Here is a 25,521-nt window from a genome sequence, read left to right as displayed (position 1 = left end):
CCTTTATCTGATGTGATTTGTCTACTTTGCTCTGATTGGTCAGATGGCCCAGTCTGTTGTGATTGGTCTACTCTTCTCTGATTGGTCAGATGGCCCAGTCGGCTGTGATTGGTTACTCTGCTCTGATAGGTCAGACGGCCCAGTCTGTTGTGATTGGTTACTCTGCTCTGATAGGTCAGACAGCCCAGTCTGTTGTGATTGGTCTACTCTGCTCTGATTGGTCAGATGGCCCAGTCTGTTATGATTGGTCTACTCTGCTCTGATTGGTCAGATGGCCCAGTCTGTTATGATTGGTCTACTCTGCTCTGATTGGTCAGATGGCCCAGTCTGCTGTGATTGGTCTACTCTGCTCTGATTGGTCAGACAGCCCAGTCTTTCGTGACTGTTCTACCGCGTACAGCGTGTGTTGGAAACCAAACACCGAATACCATATCTGAAATGAATTTCAGCTCTGAAATTCCAGCACGAGTCCTCATCCTTTAAAAAGTACAAGCAAAGTGGATTTGCTATTGCAGCAAAGAAAACAGCGTCTTCTCAACATGAACAAAATGAACCAGACTCTTCAGGTCTCAGCTAGAACTGCAGTGTTTGAGGGTCAAAGTAGATGTTATTGCAAATGTGTTACAAACCTACATAGATTTTTAACAAGAAGTAAGACTGAAATTGCTGATGACTCGTTTCAGCAGTTCAAAACTTTATTTATTGTGCACTTTGATTTTTGAAACTTTGCAGACATTTTACATTAACAAACAGCTGTATTACACACTGTCTCCCTTGGCCTGTACTCCGCGGTCCCACCGGCTGCACCACCTGTCCGTGGCTGTAAAGATATTATTTATTTTAAAAAAATCAATAACAGTTTTGTTTTTCATGTTGCTAAGACCAATGGGAAGTCACTGTTCAGTTACTGTGTTGATACACTGATGTATAAAACAATATTCAGTATTCAGAAGCAAGTTTTTAGTTTATTTTTAATGTGTGCATAAAGAATATGGCATGCAATAGCAATGTAATATCGCAGTTCGAGGTATGTTTACTAATTCTAAGTATGTGCAATAGTTTGCCCTACCAATACACAGTAATAATTATAATTAATAATCATACAACAACTGTTTTTTAGTCTTTGTGGAAAATGCTTTTAGTAACTGTCAACTTGTTAGTAATCTTCTAGTATCTAAAAGCACAATTTGACTTTCTCTTGAAATCAAGAAGCCAATATTGAGAAATTGAGAAATGTGTTATAGCAATTGTAAAAAACAAACAAAAAAACTGTAGCACATCACCCAGAGTTGATAGAAATCCCAGCAATGACAATGACAGCACATTGAAGCATTAAACAGAAAATTGATCTTGTTTAAAGAGTCAGAGAGGGTCAGAGAGGGCCACAGGACCTTAATGAAGCCAGCAGATGCTTATTGTGTTTTTGTAAGCACTGATGCTTATGATGAGGGGACAAGAAAGCTTAACAGATGTTACTGTATGTCAATAACACATGCTCAAAATGCATTGCAGAATTCATAGATCGCTTACAGAGCCACAGAGATACAATCTGGGCATGACTGCATGATTTTTAAATATTCACCCAAATGTACTAGTTTCACATTCGGGTTGTCGGCCATTGCAGCCACATTTTGAAACTCACAAACTGAAAGAGAAGTGGGGACCTGCCTTAGGGCTCTGCTTGAGCTCCTATTGAAAATCTATTTTAAAATGATAAATAGTAGATAGTGGGAATAATTCAGTTATACTACTTGAAGTGGGACTATTCCAAGTAGCAGATGGGCTTAAAATGTTGCCTCTAGACAGTTGAATCATGATCTTTTGTAGTAAGCATGACCTCTATTGGGTTAAAACTGCATCAGCATGGGTAAATTAGATGCCATGTTAAAGAGAAACATACCACAAATGCCCAGTAAAAGGAGACACACACACATTATTCAAAAATTAATTCATTAACTCATGACATTCTCTGGAAAACATGTTTTTGTGCTAAGCCTGTTACATTTAAAATGTTTTGGGGCTGAATGTTTACAACATTGCAATAATTTCTAAAGCAGATTTAATTAGCATATTATCAGATCAGATCACAATACATACAGTCAATATTATTGTGCTATGAATAGAAAAACAAAAAGATGGGATGCAATGGCCAAAGATGCAACCTTCCTTCCAGATGTGAAATCTATAAATGATCTTGAAATTGTGCGCAGCTGAATGGTTTCAGATCTCTGCCTTGTAAACACCGCCTGATTAATGTCATTAACATATAAAAGATCACCAGTTAATGTCCAAATGCTTTACTTCCCAGACAGCAACATAGTGTCGGCCCAGATCCGGCCCACATGTACATGATGTGGGTCATGTGGAATCCACATGTACATGATGTGGGTCATGTGGAATCCACATGTACATGATGTGGGTCAGATCTGGGCCGACACTATGTTGCTGTCTGGGTTGAAAATGGTGACTTGCAAGAATTGCTTAGATCTCCAAATTCCTGCAGTTCTCAGACTCTCTGCCACAAGGAAAAGTGTGTACGTTTGCTCAGACCCTGATGTGGCGCTGAGAACTTGCCCATGTCAAAGACGGTGTGGATTTAGCGTACACACACTATAAGTTCACATCTGTGTATGCATACGCACATTTTATAAATGAGGCCCCCAGGTTTCTGCTGACAACTTTAATGACAAAACATTGTTTTCCTGTCATATAGACACAGGAAGACATGAACCGCTTCACACTTTTTTGGCCCTCTGAATGCAAAAACTGTTGAACCCAGCAGTGGCATGCAGACACTGGGAGGATGACTATGAGAGTGGTGAAGATGGTGTGTGTGTGTGTGTGTGTGGTCTCAGTGATGGCAGGGTTGAGTGGAGCCATCATTTGTTGCGGTCAGACACCTCACTTTTCATCAGCTCAATTCTGCTGTATCCATGGCAACACTTCAGCTAGTCATGCCCTTGGGATGCATTTCTTGACAGTATTACTCTGTCTCCATTGCTGAAAAGGTTGGCCCAATGCTGTAACATTGTTTTGTATGCATGTGTGTCCTCTCTTCTTGGTCCTTTTGTCTTGTTTTGTGTATCTGTGACTTGTCTGTGTACATGTAGCAGAAGAATAGATTTGATTAACGGATAATGACACCAGCTCTTTTGGGTCGTCTCACCAATGTCATTACAGTATTATATAACCAAATTAGAACTGATGTTCTCTAAATTACCATTATTTACCAGAATACTGTATCAGTCAACCTAAACCTGTCAGCAAACAAGTGTCTGCAACCTCTGATAATACATATGTCAATATTTACTTCTTTTTTTTTTTAAGTCGGTAACACTTTATTTTAAGGTGACTGTTAAACATACATGTACTTACTATAGTAATAACGATAAATTATGCATGATTACAAGTAACTAACCCTACACCAAAACCTAACTGTAACTTTATAGTAAGTACATGTAGTTAATTAATATTACTCAGTACTTATTTAAGTAAGTACAATGTAACGTCACCTTAAAATAAAGTGTAACCTTAAAGTCTTGTGCCCCTTTAATCTGTGTAATACCAAAATCCTTATAAACCATGTTGATTTATTAGCATTAATATAATAATATAATTGTGCGCTTCCTAAATTTGAAACTTACCATAGCCCATCCCATAGGACAGAAACTATATGTGAATAAAATATATATGATAATACATATATATAACTTTATAAAAATGAGATTAAATTAAGAGCCGATTTAACCAACTGTGTTTACTGTGATACTCACCAAGACGGCTATCTTGACATACTTTTATGTGTATTTGTTCAAGTGCAAGAGGAGTATTCGTGCGCTCTGTGAGCACACGCTATGGATGAAGCGCTATGTGCCTCACACACTGCGAAATCTAATCACAGTACAGGCAAAACATTCACTTCAAGAATGAAAAAAGTGGTGTCGATGTGTTTGTCTGCAAAAACTGCACAAAAGGAAACAGAAAGGACCATCTACTACACTATATTACCCCTTTTCCACCAACAAGAACCGGGTGCTGGTTCAGAGCTAGAGCTATTGCCAGTTCGGAGTTGGTTCGACTGACGAACCGGTTTGCGTTTCCACCGGCCAGAGAGCCACAACAGAGCTATATCTTACGTCACTGCATACGTATCATGTTGCCCAGCAACGCTAGCGCGGCAGCGCCAAACACAAACACACCAGACTTGTTCGAGATGCATCGGCTTCTCGCAGAACGATCAGCACATGAAATCAAAGCACTGCGAAAGCGATCAAAAAGCACAAGGAGTCGTATGATCTCCAAACACTCCCGCAGCTCTGATCGGTCCACGCTGCTCCGATGCATCTCGAACAAGGCATCAACAATAATAGACGTTGCGTTACTATGGATGCTCATGGGTTTGCGAAAATAAATCGGCATCCAAACACGGCGAATCCAACGCGTTCGTGCAGCTCGCCGTAACTTACATAGACGGATATTATAATCGAGCTGCTATTAGCTCGACTAGCTGCTATTTAAAAATGGCGGTCACAAGTTTCTCTTCAGTCTTGTTGGCCACGGTAACCCCGCCCTCAGCCTCTGACGCAAGCGGTTCTTTCTTGGCTCCGTTCTAGACCCTGCAATGATTTGGTGCTACTTAAGAACCAGTTTTACTGGTTCGGAGCTGGTGCTTTGGCGGTGGAAAAACAAAGAACCGATTTGAAACTAGGCTCTGGCTCCGAACCAGCACCAGCTCTGCCTTGGTGGAAAAGGGGTATCAGTCAAAAGTTTTGGGACGTCTGCCTTAACATGCACATGAACTTAAATGACATCCCATTCTTAATCCGTAGGGTTTAATATGGAGTTGGCCCACCCTTTTCAGCTATAACAGGTTTCACTCTTCTGGGAAGGTTTTCCACAAGGTTTGAGGAGTGTGTTTATCGGAATTTTTGACCATTCTTCTAGAAGCGCATTTGTGAGGTCAGACAATGATGTTGGACGAGAAGGTTTGGCGCTCAGTCTCCACTCTAATTCATCCCAAAGCTGTTCTATCAGGTTGAGTTCAGGACTCTGTGCAGGCCAGTCAAGTTCCTCCACACCAAACTTGCTCATCCATGTCTTTATGGACCTTGCTTCGTGCACTGGTGCGCAGTCATGCTGGAACAGGAACATCCCCAAACACTTTCCACAAAGTTGGGAGCATGAAATTGTCCAAAATGTCTTGATATACAGAAGCATTAAGAGTTCCTTTCACTGGAACTAAAGGGCCAAGCCCAACCCCTGAAAAACAACCCCACACCATAATCCCCCCTCCACCAAACTCTACACTTGGCACAATGCAGTCAGGCAAGTCCCGTTCTCCTGGCAACCGCCAAACCCAGACTCGTCCATCGGATTGCCAGACAGAGAAGCGTGATTCGTCACTCCAGAGAACACGTCTCCACTGCTCAAGAGTCCAGTGACGGTGTGCTAGGAAATAGGCTAGGTTATCCTTGTTTCCTGGTGTACTTAAGTTCCTTTGTTTCTGTTCTTTGCTGTCTCTTCTCGTCTATGGTTAAGATGTGTTGGATTGCTGTTCTCTGTTTGTGGATATACCTGTGGATTTACTAAAGACTGCCTGTTTCCCTTCATCTTCGTGTTCATGTGCGTTTACAACACAGCACTGTGACACTCAGTTTAAACTAGTGAAGACAAATGAATTATTAACCTCTGAGCAATAACATTATACTCTGTCAAGTTTCTAGGCCAAATATGATTTTTATGCATAAGTGTACCATACATGAAATAATAAAATATGCATACTTATTGTATATACAGAATAGTACAAAGACAAGCATCACTAATACTATTGTTCATAGTACTTTAGTGTTAGTGGTTAAGTTGTAAACTTTGCTCAACTCATGACTCCATTGCCCAGTGAATCATTGCTGGGACTGTGCTGATGATGACCGGAGGATGCTATGCTTCTTGGTGAAGGTCCACATCTCTCATACATCCATACTGGACAGAGGTCTTTACACGCATTCACGTGTATCACGGCATTCACCTGATGGAAAGTAAGCCCTCGTGACACTCCCCGTCCCATCCTGAGTGCAGTTCCCCTCCAGCATATGAGTCATCATGCTGGGTGATGTTAAGGTTACTGCTGCCTCAAATACAGATTTCCACAGCAGCCCGAAGTGTTTTAAACATACAGAGAGAAGAAAGTGCTAGAAAGAGTCTGGGGTGAATAAACAAGCCGAAGTAGCCGTGACCTTCAGAAACTGCCGGGAGGCACTTGATGACTGAAGATTGTCACTTTGTTGTGACATATTCACCGCCAGACGTCAGCAATCTCAGCCTGGCCTGCAATATTTTACTTCCTTTGTCTCTTTCTTTCACACTCCAAATAAATCCACTGCACAGAAGAAAAGGAGTCTTGGCTGAAATCTCTTTTTTCAGCCTCTATCTGTGTGGCCTTGAGTGATGTGCAGGTTCACACTGGCTCTAAGAGATTTAAATGCTTTTTGCATAATGTATCTTAGAGTAGTCCATAAGGGCTTTGAATATTGTTTACTAATCAAGTATTTTACATAAGCCATGACTTTAACAGAGAGACTCATGCATTGCTAGCAATGTACAATAACAGTTACATGTGTATTATTAACTAAGATGGCACACATACAGAGGATGAAACAGAGAAGTAATTAATTTTGCAGTACAAATTGGTGTAAACTCTGGAAACCTACATACCGATGACATTCTGTGGATTCTATGCTAAACGGCTAATTAAATGTTATCAGAAATGGCTGCTTTATAGTTGGTTGGTTATTTGTCATTGGATAATAATTTACCCCTCCAGAAAAATTCGAATTTTACCATTTAGAAAGTCTAAAATACTAGAAGTCTTTGATCCTTTAAAATAAAAGAGTTAATTTGTATCAATATCCCATTAAATATTAAAGCCATTCATTGTGTGAGCTTATCATCATTTAATGTAGCCTGTTTAATTGTAATGGTCAGAGAAAAAAGAGTGGAAAAAAGTCATCAACTAATTATAACTAAATGATAACACTTTTTTTTGGGGCAAAATTTAATTTATAAAAGAAGTGTACCACAGAGATTTGAATGTTGCGTTTAGTGATGTAGACTGGACCAAAATTCTTGGATTATGACAATTTAAAATATCAAATCCCTATTATTGGACTCCTAGCAGGTTTTTCAGACTTGGTTTTAAAGGACTCTCCTGAATGTTGGCGATGTGAGAGTAAGCAGAGAACTGATACATGCTCTGGTCCTGATCTAAAATACAGGAATCATGATTATATTCAAGAAGTATCAGTATGCTGCTTTTCATTTTGCCCAAGTTTTTATGTTGAGATTAGCAAATGGATCCAAAGTATTATGATAGATTCACTAAACTAAAACCCAGACAAACCAAACATCCTTATTTTGTATTAGATTTGTTCTAGCAATCTATGCATAATTGTCAAAGATGCATGTTATGGGTAGGCAAGTGGAAGCAGTTGTTGTTGTGTGTTGTTGTGCCTATATGAAGGGGGAAAATGTGTGAATCATAAATAAGTAAAAAAAAAAAAAAAAAAAATGCATGATACGAACTCCAACTTGCTAAGAACTTATCAATTATAACTCATCTTCTCTCATCTTTGTCCTCCCAGGTGAATGTGTACAAAACAGAGCCAGCCTCCTGAAGCGGTTCACCCAGTCCGGTTCTGTCCTTTCAGGGGATGGCCCGGGTCCAGGATGGGCACACAGAGGAATATGACAGGTGCAGTCATTAATAATCCTCTTATGTCAAATGAGAACAACGGGCATCATAAAAGAGGCATTGCCTTATCTCCACACACGCAGCGAGGAAATGACCTCATCTACTCAACACTGAATCAAAAAAATGGCACAAAGCATTGATGTTTTTATTATTGACCAGCTGTTATGTGAGATACTGAGAAAACACTCTGTATAAATGCAATTGCCGGTCCTTGTGCTGGGGTAGTTATGCAAATATTGGACAATAAAAAGCATGTTTACCATTTGTGTCACTCTAAAATGAGATTCACTTCATGGATACTGGAGCACTCTGTTGTCTTGTTTCTCAGCTCTGTGATGTTAGAGGACAGTCAGGATGGCATGGACAGTGGTAGCCTGACTCCTGGCTCAGCTCGACAGGTCTGCATCCAACGCCATCCGAGCCACGGCTTTGGTTTCATTGCCGGCAGCGAACGGCCTGTCGTTGTTCGCTCTGTCTCATCGGGTAAGACATGTCTCTGTGGGCCAGATGTCTGTTGTCCCCTAGCTCTGCTGTGCCAGCCAATCAGCTTCATCTCTTTTTAAAGGCTTTTGAGTTGTTCAGATTTTAGATGACTTTAATCAAATGGGAATTCAGATACTTGAGGTGTATGATTATTTTTCTATTTGATGCCTTGATAAGATAAGTGTGAAAATCCACTGTAGGTTATTACAACTGCCTTAGGAAAGAAGTGTGACTAATATGATTTTGTGATATATCAACATATATTTTAAGACAAGAGAAGCAGAAATCAAGAATGTCAGGGGTTTTAAAGTGCCCTTATTATGCTATTTTAAAGGTTCTTAATTTTGTTTTGGAGTCTCCAACATGCATCCAAGATTTAATTTAATTTTCCTCATAATGTACATTGCACATCACCTCATTTCTCAAAGAGTCTGGAAACGGTTAATTCAAAGATCTCTCTAAACACCTCCTTACTGAAAGCTACTCTGCTCTGATTGGTCAGACGGCCCAGTCTGTTGTGATTGGTCTTCTCTGCTCTGATTGGTCAGATGGCCCAGTCTGTTGTGATTGGTCTACTCTGCTCTGATTGGTCAGATGGCCCAGTCTGTTGTTATTGGTCTACTCTGCTCTGATTGATCAGATGACCCAGTCTGTTGTGATTGGTCTTCTCTGCTCTGATTGGTCAGATGGCCCAGTCTGTTGTGATTGGTCTACTCTGCTCTGATTGGTCAGATGGCGCAGTCTGGTGTGATTGGTCTACTCTGCTCTGATAGGTCAGATGGCCCAGTCTGTTGTGATTGGTCTTCTCTGCTCTGATTGGTCAGATGGCCCAGTCTGTTGTGATTGGTCTACTCTGCTCTGATTGGTCAGATGGCCCAGTCTGGTGTGATTGGTCTACTCTGCTCTGATAGGTCAGATGGCCCAGTCTGTTGTGATTGGTCTACTCTGCTCTGATTGGTCAGATGGCCCTGTCTGTTGTGATTGGTCTACCGCTTAGAGCGTGTCGGAAACGAATCGCCTAATACCATATCTGAATTTCATCTCTGGAGGCTTCCTCAGTACTTGATACAAACAATAGAGTCGGTTTTAACATATCAATTCCAGCATGAGTTATCCTTATGAAGTGCATGTAAAGTGGATCCACAGCGCTGAAAACAGCATCTTTTCGGCATGTTGACAACATGAATCAAACTCTTCTAGACCTCAGCTTCAACTACAGTGTTTGAGGGCGGGTCAATGTATATGTTGTTCGCGAGCAGCCAACTGGACTGACATTGTGCAAATTTGTTTGATTGTACCATAGGTTTGTAACAGGAAGTAAAACTGGAATTGCTGACTCATTTTGGCAGTTTAGAATCAATTCTTTCTTTTGGGAAATAATAACTTTATTTGTTGTGCACTTTGATCTTTAACACTTTGCAGACCTTTTACATTCACAAACAGCTAGTATTATATAATACATGAGAGGTAATATGCACAATAGGGGCACTTTAACTAATCAACCCACAATAGGGGCACTAAGTACAACACAAGTTTCTAACGTGTCTCATTTACAGACGGACCATCAAGTGGCAAGCTTTACCCCGGAGATCAGATCCTAGCCATCAACCAGGAACTCGTGAGCGACGCGCCCCGGGAGAAAGTCATAGACCTTGTAAGGTAACACCCTTTACTGTCACCAGAGGGAAGGGCCTTGTCTGGACGCATGACTGTGCTTAATATAATTCTATTCCATGTGTCTCCATCAGATAAGAGAATTCATTTCAGATAAGACACTCTTTTTACATTCTGCAGCTCTCTAGCCAAAATGTATTTTTCTTCTGCAGGCGGTGCAAGGATTCGATTGTTCTCACTGTGCTGCAACCACAACAGGTAGTTAAGGACATTATGTCTTCTCCGATCAAAATTACATTAAATCAGTCCCTTTCAGTGCCATTGTCAAACTACTATGCCAATTTCAATATTGTCTGTAAATTTGTACTGGAATTTAAAATGTAGGTGTAGCTTTGTGTACAAAAACACACCATTTGCTTTGTGCCAAAGTTATATTCTTATATAATTAGTGCATTGAGACTAAAGCTCAGTAGTGAAAATGTGAAATGTCTCTTTTAAGGCCCATATGATTTGTGTCAACATTCCCCAATGCCTTGAGCTCAGTGGAGCAAAGTACCAAGCCACAGCATTAACCATGCTGCCACAATGCATGCAGGTCGAGCGCTGTAGCAGCGTCTAAAAGTTTAAACAATTTCAACTTTGACCTGTTTGCTACTGAGCTTGCGGAGCCGAATCAAATCCTCAGCTGTTGACAAGAAAAAACTGATCCTTTGTGTATACAGCTCCAGTGGTACAACCAGGCCATGATATTAAAACAGAATAATCAGCATATACAGTAAACACATTAGATATTCTATGCAAATTAATCAATGATAAAATTGCCCTTGTGTGAAGCCATTTCTAATGCTTTTTTGGGGTCAAAGAAACACATGATGTGTTTGTTGCATTGAAGGCCTGAATATGGGCTTTAGCAGTCTAAGTGAATTACCAAAATGTATTCAAAGATTTCAAATATACACTCCTAGAAATAATTGTATTCATTTTTGTCTTGTTTTCCAGTAAAAAATGTCTTAAGTACACATGTTTTTTGTTTTGTTTTTTTACTTGAAAAGATTAAGACATGTTTGTAGATAATATATCTTGAATTAGGTTTTTCTTATCCCAATTGCAATTTTTTGTCTAGTTTTAAGCATTCCAAAAATGCGTAAAAAAAGAAATAGAAAAAAAGAAAAGAAAAATTATTTTCCAATGGGGATTATTATACCAGAAAACAAATTTTACATCTTACACAACTCTTTTCAAGTAAATATATAAGACTATTTTTGTTATGTTTAAAGCTTTTAACTCTAAATAACTTCAGTTTTCCTGTCTATTTCTTTCTTTCTTCCCACCCTCCCTTTGTCTTTCCTTAGTCACCTAAGTCTGCCTTCATAAGTGCAGCCAAGAAAGCTCGTCTGCGAACCAATCCCCCCAAAGTGCGCTTTTCTGAGCAAGTGTCCATCAGCGACCCAGACTCAGTATGTGCTGCTGCCTCTTGCTCACATCACACCCCAGTCACATCTGTGCTAACACAGCTTTCCTTATGTGCTGAAATGAGACCTGGATTGAGTTTGTCGAATGGTCTCAAGGTATTTTGTGACATGACTGTTCATGGTCTGTTTATGAATATAATTGTTATTATTTCCAAAGGCAAAGTGAATGTGTCCATCCCTAGTGTCTCCTTTTGAGAGTGACATGGCTGTCATTTCAGAGTTTAAATACTGAAGTGCGATTCCCTCCACATCTCATCTCATTTCATCAGACTGCAGGTTTATTACCCAGAGGGGCAATGCGGAAATCCCTCGCTATTGTGCTTCCTTAATCTAGATGTGGTCCTCCATTTCGAAAAGCTAAAAGAATAAATTCGAAACGTTCACTTCTTCTGTGATTTCATCTTCAAGACTATATTAAAGTACATACATGAAAACACAGGGCTTGGAATTGGCTACGCATGGTTTGGTTGGAATGAAAGGGCTCTAGTTTTTCTCTTTTTCATATTCGTAGGGTAGATTTGCAAAGATGTCAGTCGGGCAGATTTTGACAGATGCATCCTAGTTTGCGTGCTGAGATTTCTTTGAATTTACAGTAGACTGTCTTGAACACAAATGCAACATTGAATAAAAATTCTAACAGCAGGTGCTTTGAATAATTGACCTATCGGTAAGCCCATCCCCTCAAACGGAGATGAGCCAATGGCAGTTGAGTATCATTTTCACGGAGACTGGAACTCGGACATCTTTAGGTTTCAGCGCCATGGAGAAACATTGGAAGATCCGAAGCTCATCGGTTTGATGGGGTTTATGCAACAAAAATGGTAAAACTATGTGCCTGGGGTACTTGTAACACTGATTCCAGGTATCCTGAGAGGATGGGCATGTGTATTCATGTATTGAATCCCTGTACTGTGCGCGCGTTCACCAGCATGTTTCAAAAGTGTGATCAGATTTGCGTGAACGGACCAATTATCTGTGCAATACGACTGAAGCCCAGTTTATTTATAACATCAATGATGTGGGCGCAGTAACCTGATTCCCTAAGGTTAAAATTGAAGTTAGTGAGTCCATGCTAACGTACAAACCTAAATAGCTAACTGTTCTCATGTAATGTACAGTATAGGTCAAAAACACATAAACAAAGGTCTACAATTCAGTGCCTCTCTATATTAAACTGATTAAATGTAAATTAATTTAATCTTACCCTACATGAACAGTGTTGATCATGGATGTTGTCATCTGCGACCGTGAGGACCGTAACATGAGGCTTCTCCAGCTTGCATTGTGATCTGTAAACCCTTGCTTCAAAATTAATCTTGTTATCCAACATTTAATTTAAAAAAAATGTATATATCCCTCCATAGCATATTTGAGTCCCGCTTGAATGCTCCTTGACGAGAAGTGGTCCTTCTGTGTCCAAAATGTATCAAAAACACCTTGCGACAAAGTTTTCACACTGACGGCTGTCATTGTAAAACAGTTAGCAACTGTTTGTTTGTCCGAGTTAGCAACAGTAACTAAGGGGGGCAGGGCTCACCGATAGGTCAATTCCCTCTGGTTCCGATTGAGATGTTTAGGGTAACAGAGTTACGTGGAGGAAATTAGTGTCAGCTTCCTTTTAACAATTCCAGCCTACTAAACTAATAGAATAAGGTTGCATTGCATCTAGAGAAAGACTCAGCCTCCCCATAACCTTTAATGTTGTTACTAGACATTCATTCATTCGTAGCTTTTCATTAGCACTACAGCTGCCATCTCCTCTTGGTGAACATGGGTCGATAGCACCCATGTTAATGTCAATGTCCATGGATTATGTCCCATACAGTTTGATATCTGCCTTGTGAGCAAGGAAGAGTCAACACTACACCCTTGGGTGCTGGTCGCACCAATTTAATAAAGCGGACCGATGGGAGGGGTGTGCAGCTCTCCTGGAAGAAGAAACTTGCTGATCAGGCCTAGAGGGCCAAAATCGGTAAAGAGCAAACCACCCTCACCTGAGCCTCCTCTAATCATGTCAATCCATCTTGTGTGATCAGCAGGGGCCAGCAGGGCTTTCTTCATTAAAACTCGCCTGTCAGCACAGAGTACATAAGCAGTGTAAACGTTTTATTAAGGGGGTTAGGCTTAAAGACAAATGCCAACGTGGGACTTATTATTCATATCACATCATCTCACGCCGTAGCTAACGAGCAATTGATTGGGATTGTGCTGAATGTATGAAACAGAGTTAGCCAACCTGCTCACTTCACCACATGTCATAACATGGTCCCAAATGACATGCCAAATTGATGCTTGCTTATTTGTTTCCATTCTGTATTTGTTGTTTAAAGTGGCATTTTACACGTTTCCAGAAGCAAGCCTAAAGCCTTTGGGTAAAACACTTGCCAAACGTACTGAATCGATTATATAGAAACTTTGAATGAGGTCTGATACACCCATGAATGTCAGCATTTGATTACATGAAATCGTTATTGATACTCAGTGGAAGATCAGTGGACAGCTGATAGAAAGTAAACCTTATGTCTCACGTACTCCCACAACAACATGGAACGTGGTACAAATCAATATGACGCAGGTGTCGGGATGCTACTAAAATGAATGACCTCTCATTCTTCATACACAATTGCCTTCAAGGTTTCTCACTCACTTCAAGGTGCACTAAGTCATTTCCCCCCCACTTTTTCTAAGTTGTATGCAAATGTGATTCAAATGATAGTCACATCAGTGGCATAGAAATCAGAAAATACCATTCACTTGACTTCATTGTTATCTGGCACTTAACATCATAAAATAAATTAATATGGGTGACAGTTATGCATCTAAATAGGATATTTCTTAAATGCCATTACAAAACTTTGCTTTTACAATTTACTGCATCTTCGGCGACAGCTGTCAAGATAGCATCTAAAGTTGTTGTCTTTGGTTGTTCAGAAAGATTTATATTTATTCATTTAGCAAACATTCATGTGGAGTCTGGAAGGTTGTTCCACCACAGAAGGAACGGTGAGACTAGGACGGGTGTGACATGGACCTTTTTGGGTTGATTTAAAAACCGAACCCATTGCTGTGTTCTGTATCACTGGCCAACAGAGCACTGCAGTAGTCCAGTCTTGAGACGACAAGAGTTTGCACAATAGCTGTGCAGCGTATTCAGCCATGTAGGGTCTGATTTTTCTACTCTAAAGAGGAAGGGGCCAAGCACTGAACCTTGAGGCGCTCTGTTAGTTGATGTGAATTAGAAACCCTCTCCAGGAAACTTTGAAGGCTCTGCCATGAGGTCAAACTCAGTACAATGTACTTCTATTAATGCCCCGAGACATTTCAGTTCAGTGACACATGGATCTGGGGACTCAAAGACAGCATACCATTTCAGTTTAATGAGGATCGATGATTTGGAGTCGGTTCTGGTTTTGGCGATGACAGCATGGCTGTAGGCTTTTGAACCAGTAAAATGAATGAGCCAATTCAACATATACAAAAAAAAATGACTTAGTGCACCTTTAACTTTTTATTGGATAGAAAGTAGATGCCTTGAAGATTTCCTCTTTTTGCTACAAATATATGCTGCAACTGAATTCAGTGTTTCAGTCCAATTGATCTGCATTTATAGAACATGGTTTCGTATTGGATATGGAATGGATGTGATACAACTTATGCTTAATGTGTCATAATGTGTATGTCTAAAGTAGTTTTGGTCATATTTCCAATTCATTAAAAATTATTGCATACGAGTTAGACAAAGATCTTCCCTTTAACCATTGTTTTAGACTTTAACTGAATGGAAAACCCTAAAGAAAAGCAGTCTAAGTCCTCTCATGTGTTTCTATATTCTTTCTTTGACTCTTAGAAGATCCTTTGGAGATTCTTTCCTTAATATCTCATCCAATGTTCACTGACTGCTTCTTCCTTCTTTCTCCCCTCTGTTTTTTTAGACCATGCTTAAAGACGAGTCTCTGCTTCTGATACCAAATGTGTTGAAGGTGTTTCTGGAAAATGGACAGATCAAATCCTTTACATTTGACAGCCGCACCACTGTTAGGGTGAGTGTTATGGGAAAACTGTTCCCTGTTACTAGAAACACAATGGGGGGAATTCACTATGAATTTATTTGAATTTTGTTTGTTTATTTAATGCATTTTAATGAACATGCTAGATTGTAGTATTGCTCATTTACATCCATAGTCCCTGGGCTGGTAACACAAACAAAGAAAATACATTGTTGTGCATGGAAGGCATTTGTATGTTTATGTTCATCTTCAATCCCCTGTCATGTTTCACACAAAACAAGACTCCCTAGAACAGATGCTAATGGTTAGTATGGCAACTCAGCATTCTATAACCAAACTGACACCTGCACATTTAAGTTTTAACTTGGTTTAGAAAATTCATTAGCCAACATTATTACATTTCATTCTGAAAGCAAAAGAGGAAAAACATGTCAGCACTTTTCATTTGCAGAGCTGATCTTGTAAGATTGACATTTTCTTTTAAATCTACATAATGTAGATTGTAGATAAAAAAAAAAGGTGAATTGCAATTTTTCCAGGGGCTATAATCAATTGAAACATGTAAAACACAACTTTTACAGTTACATCAGCATCAAAGGATCTATACATTTTTGAAAGTTCAAGCCAAACAGGAAAACTATATATCCGGTACTATCAATATCAAAGTACTGATAATGATGTAAATAAACAAGATTAAATGGCATTAAACCTAGTACGTTTTTTGCCTTTCCTACATTTGTGGTTTCATAGCGAGGTTCACATTTTTCACAATCCTTCCCGAGGTGATATCTTCAGCCTTTGGTCAATATCACCAAACAGATTATCTCAATCCTGGTGACAGACAGTACACAACACAGTAATCTGTCTATCTCCCATTGCGAGAGTTACTATCATCAAACACTAAGTATATAATGTATCACTTCACACTGGTCAGTACGCTCCAGACAAGCATGCATTTGAAGCACAGCATTTGCTTTAGTCACATGGAAACCTCATCAAATATTTGGAGTCTTTTCAGAAGTAAAGCCACTAGTCAGTAGAAACCCTCATACATTTGTCTCCAGTGACAGATATTCTCAGAGCGGGGTATAGTGATGAAGAGTGCTGGTTTCAATGCTTTATCACTGATGGAAATGTCAAGCTCATCCTCCTGTAGTTTACACACTGCTGATGCCAATGCTTTCCACTACATTTACTTTGCATTGCATATCTGAGATATTGTAATATAGCAGAACTCATGATTTTAGCCTTAGGGGCTAATAACACCAACCTATCAAACTACTTGTCCCTTTTGCCACAGGATGTGATATCATCGCTGCAGGATCGCCTTTCTCTACGTTACATTGAGCATTTTGCTTTGGTGCTGGAGTCCGGTGGACTGGCCCAGAATCAGAGGCTGCATCTGCTCCAGGAAAACCAGCCACTGTCTCATGTGAGTAAATGCCACCCAAAAACCAATGACTGATGCATTACCTTCACTCTAAAGTTCAAAGGGTTTAAGAGAAATCCTTGAATGTGTGGTACAAGGTACACTAGCTTCCTATGGCGAGTTGCAACAAACAACGCACATAAAAAAACTTTTTAAAAAACTTAATTTTAATTAATTTGTATTTAATGGTAATTAAATACCAGTGATCCATGTTATCCAGGGATCCATGTTACGCAGCATGATTTGAAAATATTCCAAAGAGCAGCTTGTGGTCCAATAGAAGCATGACCGTGTGTACATTCAATTCAGGAATTCAAATGCTCAGTTACTAATTCTTTTATTTGATTATAGTGACAGAAATTAAATTTTCAGTTAAATTAAATTATTCTATTGTTCCTTATTCACTGGTTTTGAATCATGGATTTTATTTTCAGTGTGGTCTCAGACTTATGGATGTCGCCATATGCAAATATACAGTGCAACTGTTTTGTCATTAAGAACTGTGAAAACCTAAATTACGTGACGTTGAATTAAATTTGATATGGCTGCCAGCAGCACATAACCTTACTTGCTTAAGGAATGGAATGTGACAATTTAGTACTGGAATGTTTGTTAGTGCTGTATTTTAAAGGTGAATTATATAATAAATTCTGAATTCTCATTTTCTTCTATATTTTCAGGTAGTTCACAGGACCTACTTCCAAGGAATGAAGTGTCTTTTCCGCATTTGCTTCTTCCCAAAGGACCCTGCTGACTTACTGAGGAGAGACCCCGCAGCATTTGAGTACCTCTACATACAGGTGGTTTTATTCATGAGTCAAACGAATGTTCACATAGGTAGTCTGATATTAGTATAAAGCCTTTTGATCTATTGTTTGTTCTGAATTCCCACAGAGCCGCAATGACGTCATTAAAGAGCGATATGGAATGGATTGGAAGTCCGACGTTACACTTAGGTTGGCAGCCCTTCACATCTACATCACTGTGTCCATGGCGAGACCCAATCAGAAGATTTCTCTAAAGCACGTTGAGTAAGTCTTAAAACATGCATGAATTTTGAATAATGACAGAATTTTTGTGTGAACAGGACTTTAGCCTTCTTTTTCCAAAGAAACACACATGTGGTAACCATAGGCAGCATATACTTTTATACCGAAAATAAGCTGTTATCCACCAGTGGCAGTGGCAGATGACGCTGATAAAACCATCAGTGTAATATAAGGACTTGTAGCTGGTTGCATGCTTTAAACCTGAATAATTTTCTTTAGGAAAGAATGGGGTTTGGAACCTTTCCTTCCTTTGACTCTGTTGCCAACCGTCAAGGAGAAAAACGTCTGCAAGACTCTCTCACAGCTGTTGAAGACATATCAGCATCCTCCACCAGCTGGTAACAAGGTATATCTGGTTACTAAGAATATTTGGGTCAAATAAATCTTAAATAGTGACTTAAGAAACATGTCACAAAGAAACCATTTATGTCATCTAATGCAGAATGTTGTTTTTTTGTATTTGTGTGAATTTTATGACCAAAGAGCATATCTGAAATGTGTAATATTGGAATAGAGATGTGCTGTGTTCAATAAATTTCTACATACTGATCATTTATAGCCATCGCACACCTTATAGCAGCGAAACATTGCCCTCTACTGGCTAGAATATCACCCTCTGTGCACTTGCACAACTCAACAGTTTTATTTTCTCTTCATCCATGCAGGTTTCTTCTCTTCAAGGAAAACTACAGTATATGCGTGTCTTGAATGACCTCCCGCCATTTGGAGGCTTCTTGTTTCACACAGTTGGCTTGGTAACATGAATCTGATGTAGCTTCTCAACCAATAATCAAGACTATACAAATAATCTTTACATTTTTGCACTGATTTAAAAGATTTACAAAAAGATTTTAATATCTCAATAGCTTAAAAAGAAAAAAAAAGCCTATACTTCTCATTCAATTTCTGATTATTTTCTTTTTCTATTGAAAGGATGAGAAGCAGTCAGCCACTACATTGTTGGTTGGCCCGAGACACGGTATCAGTCATGTAATTGACCTGAAGAACAACCTAACAACTGTTTTAGCAGAGTTCAGCCGCGTGGCCAAAGTCCAGCTCTTTAGAGAGCATCACGGGGTAGCCCGTGTTGAAGTTGTTATTCTGGAAGCAAAGGTGTGGAAAACAAATGCAGAAATTAAAAAAAGCTGAATGAATTTATATTATAGTTTTAACCCTATGGTAATTTTGTGTGTGTGTGTGAGAGAGAGAGAAACAGTATTGCAATATATAACATTCTTAAATGTAATACTATACTAATATCTGTTTCCATACTAATTATTGTAGCCCTTGGTCTTGTTAATGGAGTGGCCAGATGCATCAAACTTTGCCTGTTTGATCTCTGGCTATTACAAGCTATTTGTGGACCCTAAAAGGACAATCTACTGCAGGATACCTGGTCAGCCTTATATGATCAAGGCAGGTATGTTAAAAATGTTATTGTTGCAATTTCATTAAAAAAATATAAAATGCATATAAAAAAAGTCATTGCATTTCATTTTCTGAAAGTGCATTTGCTTTGCTTTCATCTTTCAATGACAAGAGGTACTAAAATATGTTGTGTTACATATGCAGCTTGGGACATTTCAAAGCAAAATATATGTAATAATGGTGAGAACATGTCCATGGTGGCATCTAAAATATATGCTGGTCATTAAGTTGTTTCTAATAGTGAGAAAAATCAATCAATAAATCATGACATGAATTCATCAGATTTCTTCCAAAAGGAATTTCTGATTATTTTAAGGATTTATCATGGCAATCATTCATAATTCCAGCTTGACCTCTCCATCGTCTTGAGCTCTCCATCTTCATCTTGTGCCAGTTTATGTGAGTGTGACAGAAATTCTGATCTAGATAAATTCATATATCTGAAAGTTCAGTATATATTGTATTGTATCACAAAACCATGTATTGGATGTTGGCGTCTCCTGTGGTCTGCCAATGAGAAAGATCACAGCATACCATCACATCCCCAAGGCTTTTTTTCCATCTCTGAGAACTCAACAGATTCACGTTTGTCATCTGGACTCATTCACATCCATCATGTTTTCTACTCGTTCAACCACTCAGACAGTTCTTCCTTTAGATTCCAGAAGCTCCCATGCCCAATTCCGCTCCGGAGCCACTGTGTTAAGTGGGAGTCGTCGCGAAGAGAGAGAGGGGGCGTCCAGAGAGGCAACACAGAAGACATCAGCATCACCCATATCTCAGCACCTTGGCCTGTGTCACATCCATTTAAAAGAGCAACAACAGATGCAAGAGCTTCAGATACAAGCAGAGCAGGAGCTTGACATTAATGAGAACCTTATCTCACAGGTACAGAGTCGCTCACGCACAAAGTCTGACCCCACTCTAAAGAGCACTGAATCTGTGGCTGAACAAGATGGTCCCACTGGTGACAATTCAAGCTTCAGGAGCAGAGCGAAAACAATGGAGCCTACTCAGAGGTTTTTCTGTGACTCCTGCAAGGCAAAACTCCAAGCTGAAGGTTTGATTTCGGACACTGGGGAGGCTGGAAGACTCATTTTGCAGCAGTGCAAAAATGCATGTGCTTCTCGTGAAGGAGCTGCTGTTGATCTCATTGCCTTACCACTACCTGGGAATGAGGAAGATGAAGAGCTGGATGATGGAGGAGGAAAGTTGCAGCCTCCCCCTCCTGGCATAGCAGCTCCACCCCCAGGGTTTCGTGATAACAGCTCTGACGAAGATGACCCGAAAAAGGGGCGGAAAGGAATCAAAGCCGCTGCTGCTGTGGCAGAGGGTCAAGAGGAAGTTCCTGTAACACTGATTGATAATGTGACCACTAGGACAGTTCAAGACCATGCTCAGGAGTTAGATGATGCATTAGTATCCACCCTCCAGGCACTGGAAGCACTAGCTGCATCGGAGGATTACCCACACCATCACCAGCAGACACCACAGACAGCAGGTGGACATATGTACTATTAAAAGTGCAGGTTCTTTACTATGTCTATTAGTAAATTTAACTTTTGAAAGTCAAGCAAATTGTAAATCATAAGTATTCATTTCAAATTAGTGGTTTGTGCACTTTTTGATAAATTATCTTCAAATTATAGTAGCCTGAAATTATCTTCAAATTATAGTAGCCTGACATATGAAGCTAGACCGTCCCAAAACAAGCATCAATGCAGTGTTAACTACTCCTCAACAACAAAACAACAACATTAACAACATTTTTAGATTAGTTTAATATTTAATTTTGTTAGAACAACAGTATATTGTGTCTGTAATTTTGCTTACCTGAAGTGACAAGAGCTTACGTGATTTCTTACGAGCATGGTTGTGTTTTGTTTCTGTTCCCTTACAGGGTTGATTGTGCTTGCTGCCATAACCCCTGAATCATCCCTAGACTCTGGACATGAGACAAATTCATCAGAGCTAACTGATGTGTCTGAGATGGTGTCTGCCATGAAGCAGCATCAGAACCAGGCATATCTATTTGCCCACCACATCAACAAAGAGCGACTTTTCAGTCGACGAGACTTCCCATTGTCAATCCCTGGCTGTACAACACAAGCAATTGGGGGAGGGGCTTTTTCAATGAGTCAGATCCGTGGCGGGTGTCCACCAAAGCCTGTGATCTTAAGTAAGACAGTGCCCTTGAAAGTTTGTCCCAGTCAAGAAATTAGTCCCTCTGACAACTCTGTGGAGCAGGGGAAGAGCCATGAAACAAAAAGTGAGAAGGATATAGAAAAATCAGAAAAAGGCCCTGTAAAAGAGTGTTTGGAAGAGTCTGAACAACAGGCATCTGAAGAACTAAAAGCATCAGAACAAGTTTGTGCTCCCCAAGTCAACACAGATCAATTGCCTCTTGCTGATAAAGAAAAACCAAGCTCTATTACCTCAGAAGGTGTCCAGGAAAAAGATTCTGGTACAGTTACCCTAGAAACTACCAGTATAGCCTTACCGGTTCTCTTGCCTGTGGATAGAACTGCATCTGCAAAAATTTGTTCAACAAATATGTGCCAAGATGCCGAGAATGCCTCAAGTGAGACCACGAAGCCTTCAAGTTCAAAGGGCCTTCTGCCAGCTTCTGACTTGTTCTGCACATGTCCAGTACGACCAGAGCCTGGACCACAGGTGCGTCTAAAAGATCCACAGGCCCCAAAAGTGGTGGTGTTTCACTCGTCTCCCACAGACGATGAGCGTCTCCGTGCCAAAGGACTTCAGTTAGCTAGCAACAAAGAGAACACAACGAAAACATCTGATGCAAGCTTGGTGAAGCCCAGCACCCTGCCTCCAACTAAGTACTCACCAGTTATGCCTGTTAAAGCAGAACAGAAAGAGATGTCAGAGGCAAAGGCAGAGAACTCCCAGAGTAAAGCCCCTGTGGAACCACAGAAAACCCCTAAAAGTGTGCCTGTTCTGGTAGACCCAACACACGTCTTAGGTTGTGTGGAAAAGGGTGCAACTATCCCAGGAGCCGAGTACAAGAAACAGGCAAATAACAAAGCCAAATCCCAGCGTACTCCATTCCTGAGTTTTAGGAACTTAATTTCAGCCACTTTCCCAGCACGTTTGCGCAGAGAGACAGATGAGCGTCGTGCACAGCTTCAAAAAGTCAGGCAGTACGAGCTAGAGTTCCTGGAGGAGCTTCTAAAACCTAAAACATCACAAGGAGAGTTCATTCCACAGGGATCCTCTCCTGTTCCATCATTTACCCCTTGTGCCTGCCAACTGCGCACAAGTCCTGTACAGAAAGTTCCTGGGATCTCAAGAGAACAGCGACGCAGCTGCGACTGTAAGAGAATGTGCCGTGGAATGCGTCTCCCAGATACAGCGGTTGGTTCTGCAACTGATCAGAGAGGAAGAGAGAGGGCAATCTCTAAAACACCCCCAGCAATTCCGAAGTCTCCACATGCTCAAGGAGAATTACGGAAACCTCAAACTTTGGAAATCAAAACCACTCGAATCCGCTCCACAAGCCTTGAGTCTAGGGAACCTAGAGATACACCTACATCATGCTTGCCTACTTGCACCACCCATTCAGAATGCATGAGTGCGCCACAATATAAAAAGCTACAAAGAAGATATAGTATAGGGGAGATTGATAATAATGACAGCACTCCCCTGTATGCTGAGGTTAAAACTACAAAAGCAAAGAGCCTTGAGAAAGAAATGGAAAGAGTGAGGGCCACTGGACTTAGACTTCCAACTCCAGTGGAGCCTGTACATACTAAAGATGGGGATGCAAAGAAAAAAGGGATATTTTTTATTCAGGGAGAAGAGCTAATTCAGGAAAGTCGTGAGGGTACTGCTGAGGTTCTAGGGTTGCCAAGCGAGGATACTGAGGACAGAGAAAAATGTTGCTCTTTCTGCTTCTGTTATCGCAAATGTGAAGCTGCTGATGAGAGCAGTGAAAAAGATGAACTGTCTTATTCCATCCCCTTGCAGGTATTGCCTGGAATGCATCTAGATTCAAGGGCAATGCCAGTAGTCAGCAAAACTCTTCAGGTACTTCATGCAGAGGATTGCAGTGGTGAAGAGGAGGAGGAGGAGGAGGAGGAGGATGAAGAAGAAGAGGAGCCACAAACACAGAGGATTGATCTGAGGGCCTGCGGGAACCTGGAAACTAGCTTGGCAAGAGTACAATCCTTGCAGGGCAAAATATTCTCGCTACCTGATGGATTCCTAAACGCACAACTTGATGCCAATGAGCTGCTCTCAATTTTAAGGCAGTGTGCCATTAGTCCCCAAATAGAGGGGGAACCTCGTATCCCCCCTGCAAGACTGGCAGAGTACAAGCAAGAACTTGCAGTCCGTTTTAAAGAGTTCAGGGCATCATGTAGACGAGTGGCAAGTGTTGAGAAAAGTCCCTCACGAATGCTAAGTGCCGTCACAGCTAGCTTCCAGGTGCTGTGTAACCTTACTCATACATTCATTCGGCTGGTCAGGAGTGTACGATCTGAAACTCAAAAACTACAGCTTTTACGTAAGGTAGAGGAGGTAGCTGTCAACTACACCCTTCTTCTTCGGGCTGCTGAAGAGGCAATGGGACATTCTAGTAGCCTCCCTAATAAGAGTACAAGTCCTCAGCTCCATACATCCACTAACATGGGCTCTCTTAATCGCTCTATCAAAACCTTGCCCAGCAAGTAATGACTCATTTACACGAGATTGTGGGGCAGGCCGGAAAGACATGCTGCTCAACACTCTGGCAGTAATCTCTTCGGGTCATTCATTGGTTTACATTTTTACTCGCCTTTATTTTCACTGCCTGCTAAATTCCATAACTGCATAACTATCTACTGTTATATGTTTATGAAGATTGTGCCAACTTGTACTCACAAAGTATCTTTGACATTATATGTGCACAGAATTGAAAAAAAAAAAAGAAGAAAAAATACAACTGATCCTGTGCATTATGGGTGATCAACAGGGCTGTTCACTCTCATGTCCTTAGAGAAAGGGTACTGTGAAATGGACTTAGTTTTTGTATGTTTAGTTGTTCCTATATCTAAATCACAAAATGACCTTGGGAAGGGCTGGTGGGGATAGGGCCTTAGATATTTTGTGTCCTAAGAATGGTTTCTATAATATATTATGGGAAAAATTATATTATCATTATTGCAATTACAATTACTGTAGACATTATAGCTACATAATCTAAAAACATAAAATCACAGAAAAAGTAATGGTAACAGATTTTGTAAATTAGATAGAGAGAGAAATGGTAATTTGGTAATGTGCTTGCTTTTCAGTTTTGTTTGTTGTGACATGAAATACTCCCTTTTCACAATATCATATTCACAATGTCTGGATTTCTATCTCTGCAAGGGTCTGAATTGACACTTTTTTAATGAATATTTATGAACACAAGAGCCAACTAACAAGATAGAGGAAGGAAACACCTGCCCAGGGTAGACAATGTAGCAAATTCAAATTCACCAGAATATTAATTGAATGGATACAATGGTTGATCTATGACCAAAATGAAAAAGGGCGCTCCTGTTTTCTAATGCACAGAAAATAAATAAATAAATAATTTTTCACTCTCACACCCACATAGTCATCCAGCTCCATACCTCATACATGTAGAGACAAAACGTGACATATTTTTTTGTATTGGGGGAGTGGGCTGGGTTCTTAATAGCCTCATAATTTTTTGCAATCACTAAGCAAATGCTTGCGTATATAAATTAAAACATTTGTTTTCACATATAGCCTATATAAGTACACAGATAACCAATGTTTCACAATATTGTTTTTGAATATTGTTTTAATGTTTTTCTTCTCTCCCATAATTTGAAATGTCTTATTGTAGGAAACTTTATTTTTTAATTTTCATGTGATGTCATTCATTGTGCACTCCTGAGAACATAATCCCTCCACCCTCACCCACCCTCACCCACCCCCCCACACACACACACCCACACAGAATAGTTTTATATGTATTTTAATAAAACCAACTGCTGTCTTATGTCTGAAAACTTTTCTGTCTCCTCTTCCAATCTAGGACATAAATGGTTAAACTGTGGTCTTATAATCCATATAAGGCTCTACTTTGAAGTTTAAACAATTAACATCTCATTGTTTTGGTGTCTTGCATGTTATCCCTTCTTTAAAATAGAATTTAAATGAAGTGGGCTCTGTCAAGCCAGCACCTGAAAGACTGTTTAATGCTAGATTTAGATTAACTTGTATCATTAAACGGTCAACAATAGTACAGATAGAATGTTTTACAATATTTCCATATAAA

The 25,521-nt window shown here is 40.0% G+C and overlaps 1 protein-coding gene across 2 annotated transcripts in view; it reads left to right on the top strand.

The window, feature by feature from the left end:
* The window catches only part of frmpd3 (FERM and PDZ domain containing 3), a 153,967-nt gene extending 128,814 nt beyond the window's left edge, over positions 1-25,153 (top strand). Inside the window, exons 3-17 of one of the 2 annotated variants that reach the window (XM_082178257.1) lie at positions 7,638-7,747; positions 8,076-8,230; positions 9,787-9,889; positions 10,057-10,102; positions 11,197-11,301; positions 15,249-15,356; positions 16,624-16,755; positions 17,433-17,552; positions 17,647-17,783; positions 18,021-18,147; positions 18,467-18,556; positions 18,735-18,914; positions 19,086-19,221; positions 19,888-20,730; positions 21,130-25,153. In XM_082178257.1, coding sequence (XP_082034383.1) covers positions 7,707-7,747; positions 8,076-8,230; positions 9,787-9,889; positions 10,057-10,102; positions 11,197-11,301; positions 15,249-15,356; positions 16,624-16,755; positions 17,433-17,552; positions 17,647-17,783; positions 18,021-18,147; positions 18,467-18,556; positions 18,735-18,914; positions 19,086-19,221; positions 19,888-20,730; positions 21,130-23,921 — 5,115 coding nt within the window. In that variant the 5' untranslated portion in view covers positions 7,638-7,706 and the 3' untranslated portion in view covers positions 23,922-25,153. Of the gene's footprint in view, positions 1-7,637; positions 7,748-8,075; positions 8,231-9,786; positions 9,890-10,056; positions 10,103-11,196; positions 11,302-13,141; positions 13,289-15,248; positions 15,357-16,623; positions 16,756-17,432; positions 17,553-17,646; positions 17,784-18,020; positions 18,148-18,466; positions 18,557-18,734; positions 18,915-19,085; positions 19,222-19,887; positions 20,731-21,129 lie in introns of those variants that run through there. The other variant, XM_082178258.1, reaches the window with a different exon arrangement.
* The last annotated feature ends 368 nt before the right edge of the window (positions 25,154-25,521 follow it).

The sequence above is a fragment of the Leuciscus leuciscus genome, assembly GCF_965113295.1.
Source record: "Leuciscus leuciscus genome assembly, chromosome: 8".
NCBI lineage: Eukaryota > Metazoa > Chordata > Actinopteri > Cypriniformes > Leuciscidae > Leuciscus > Leuciscus leuciscus.
The sequence above is the reverse complement of the archived record's forward strand: the minus strand, read 5'-3'. Positions and strand labels throughout refer to the sequence as shown.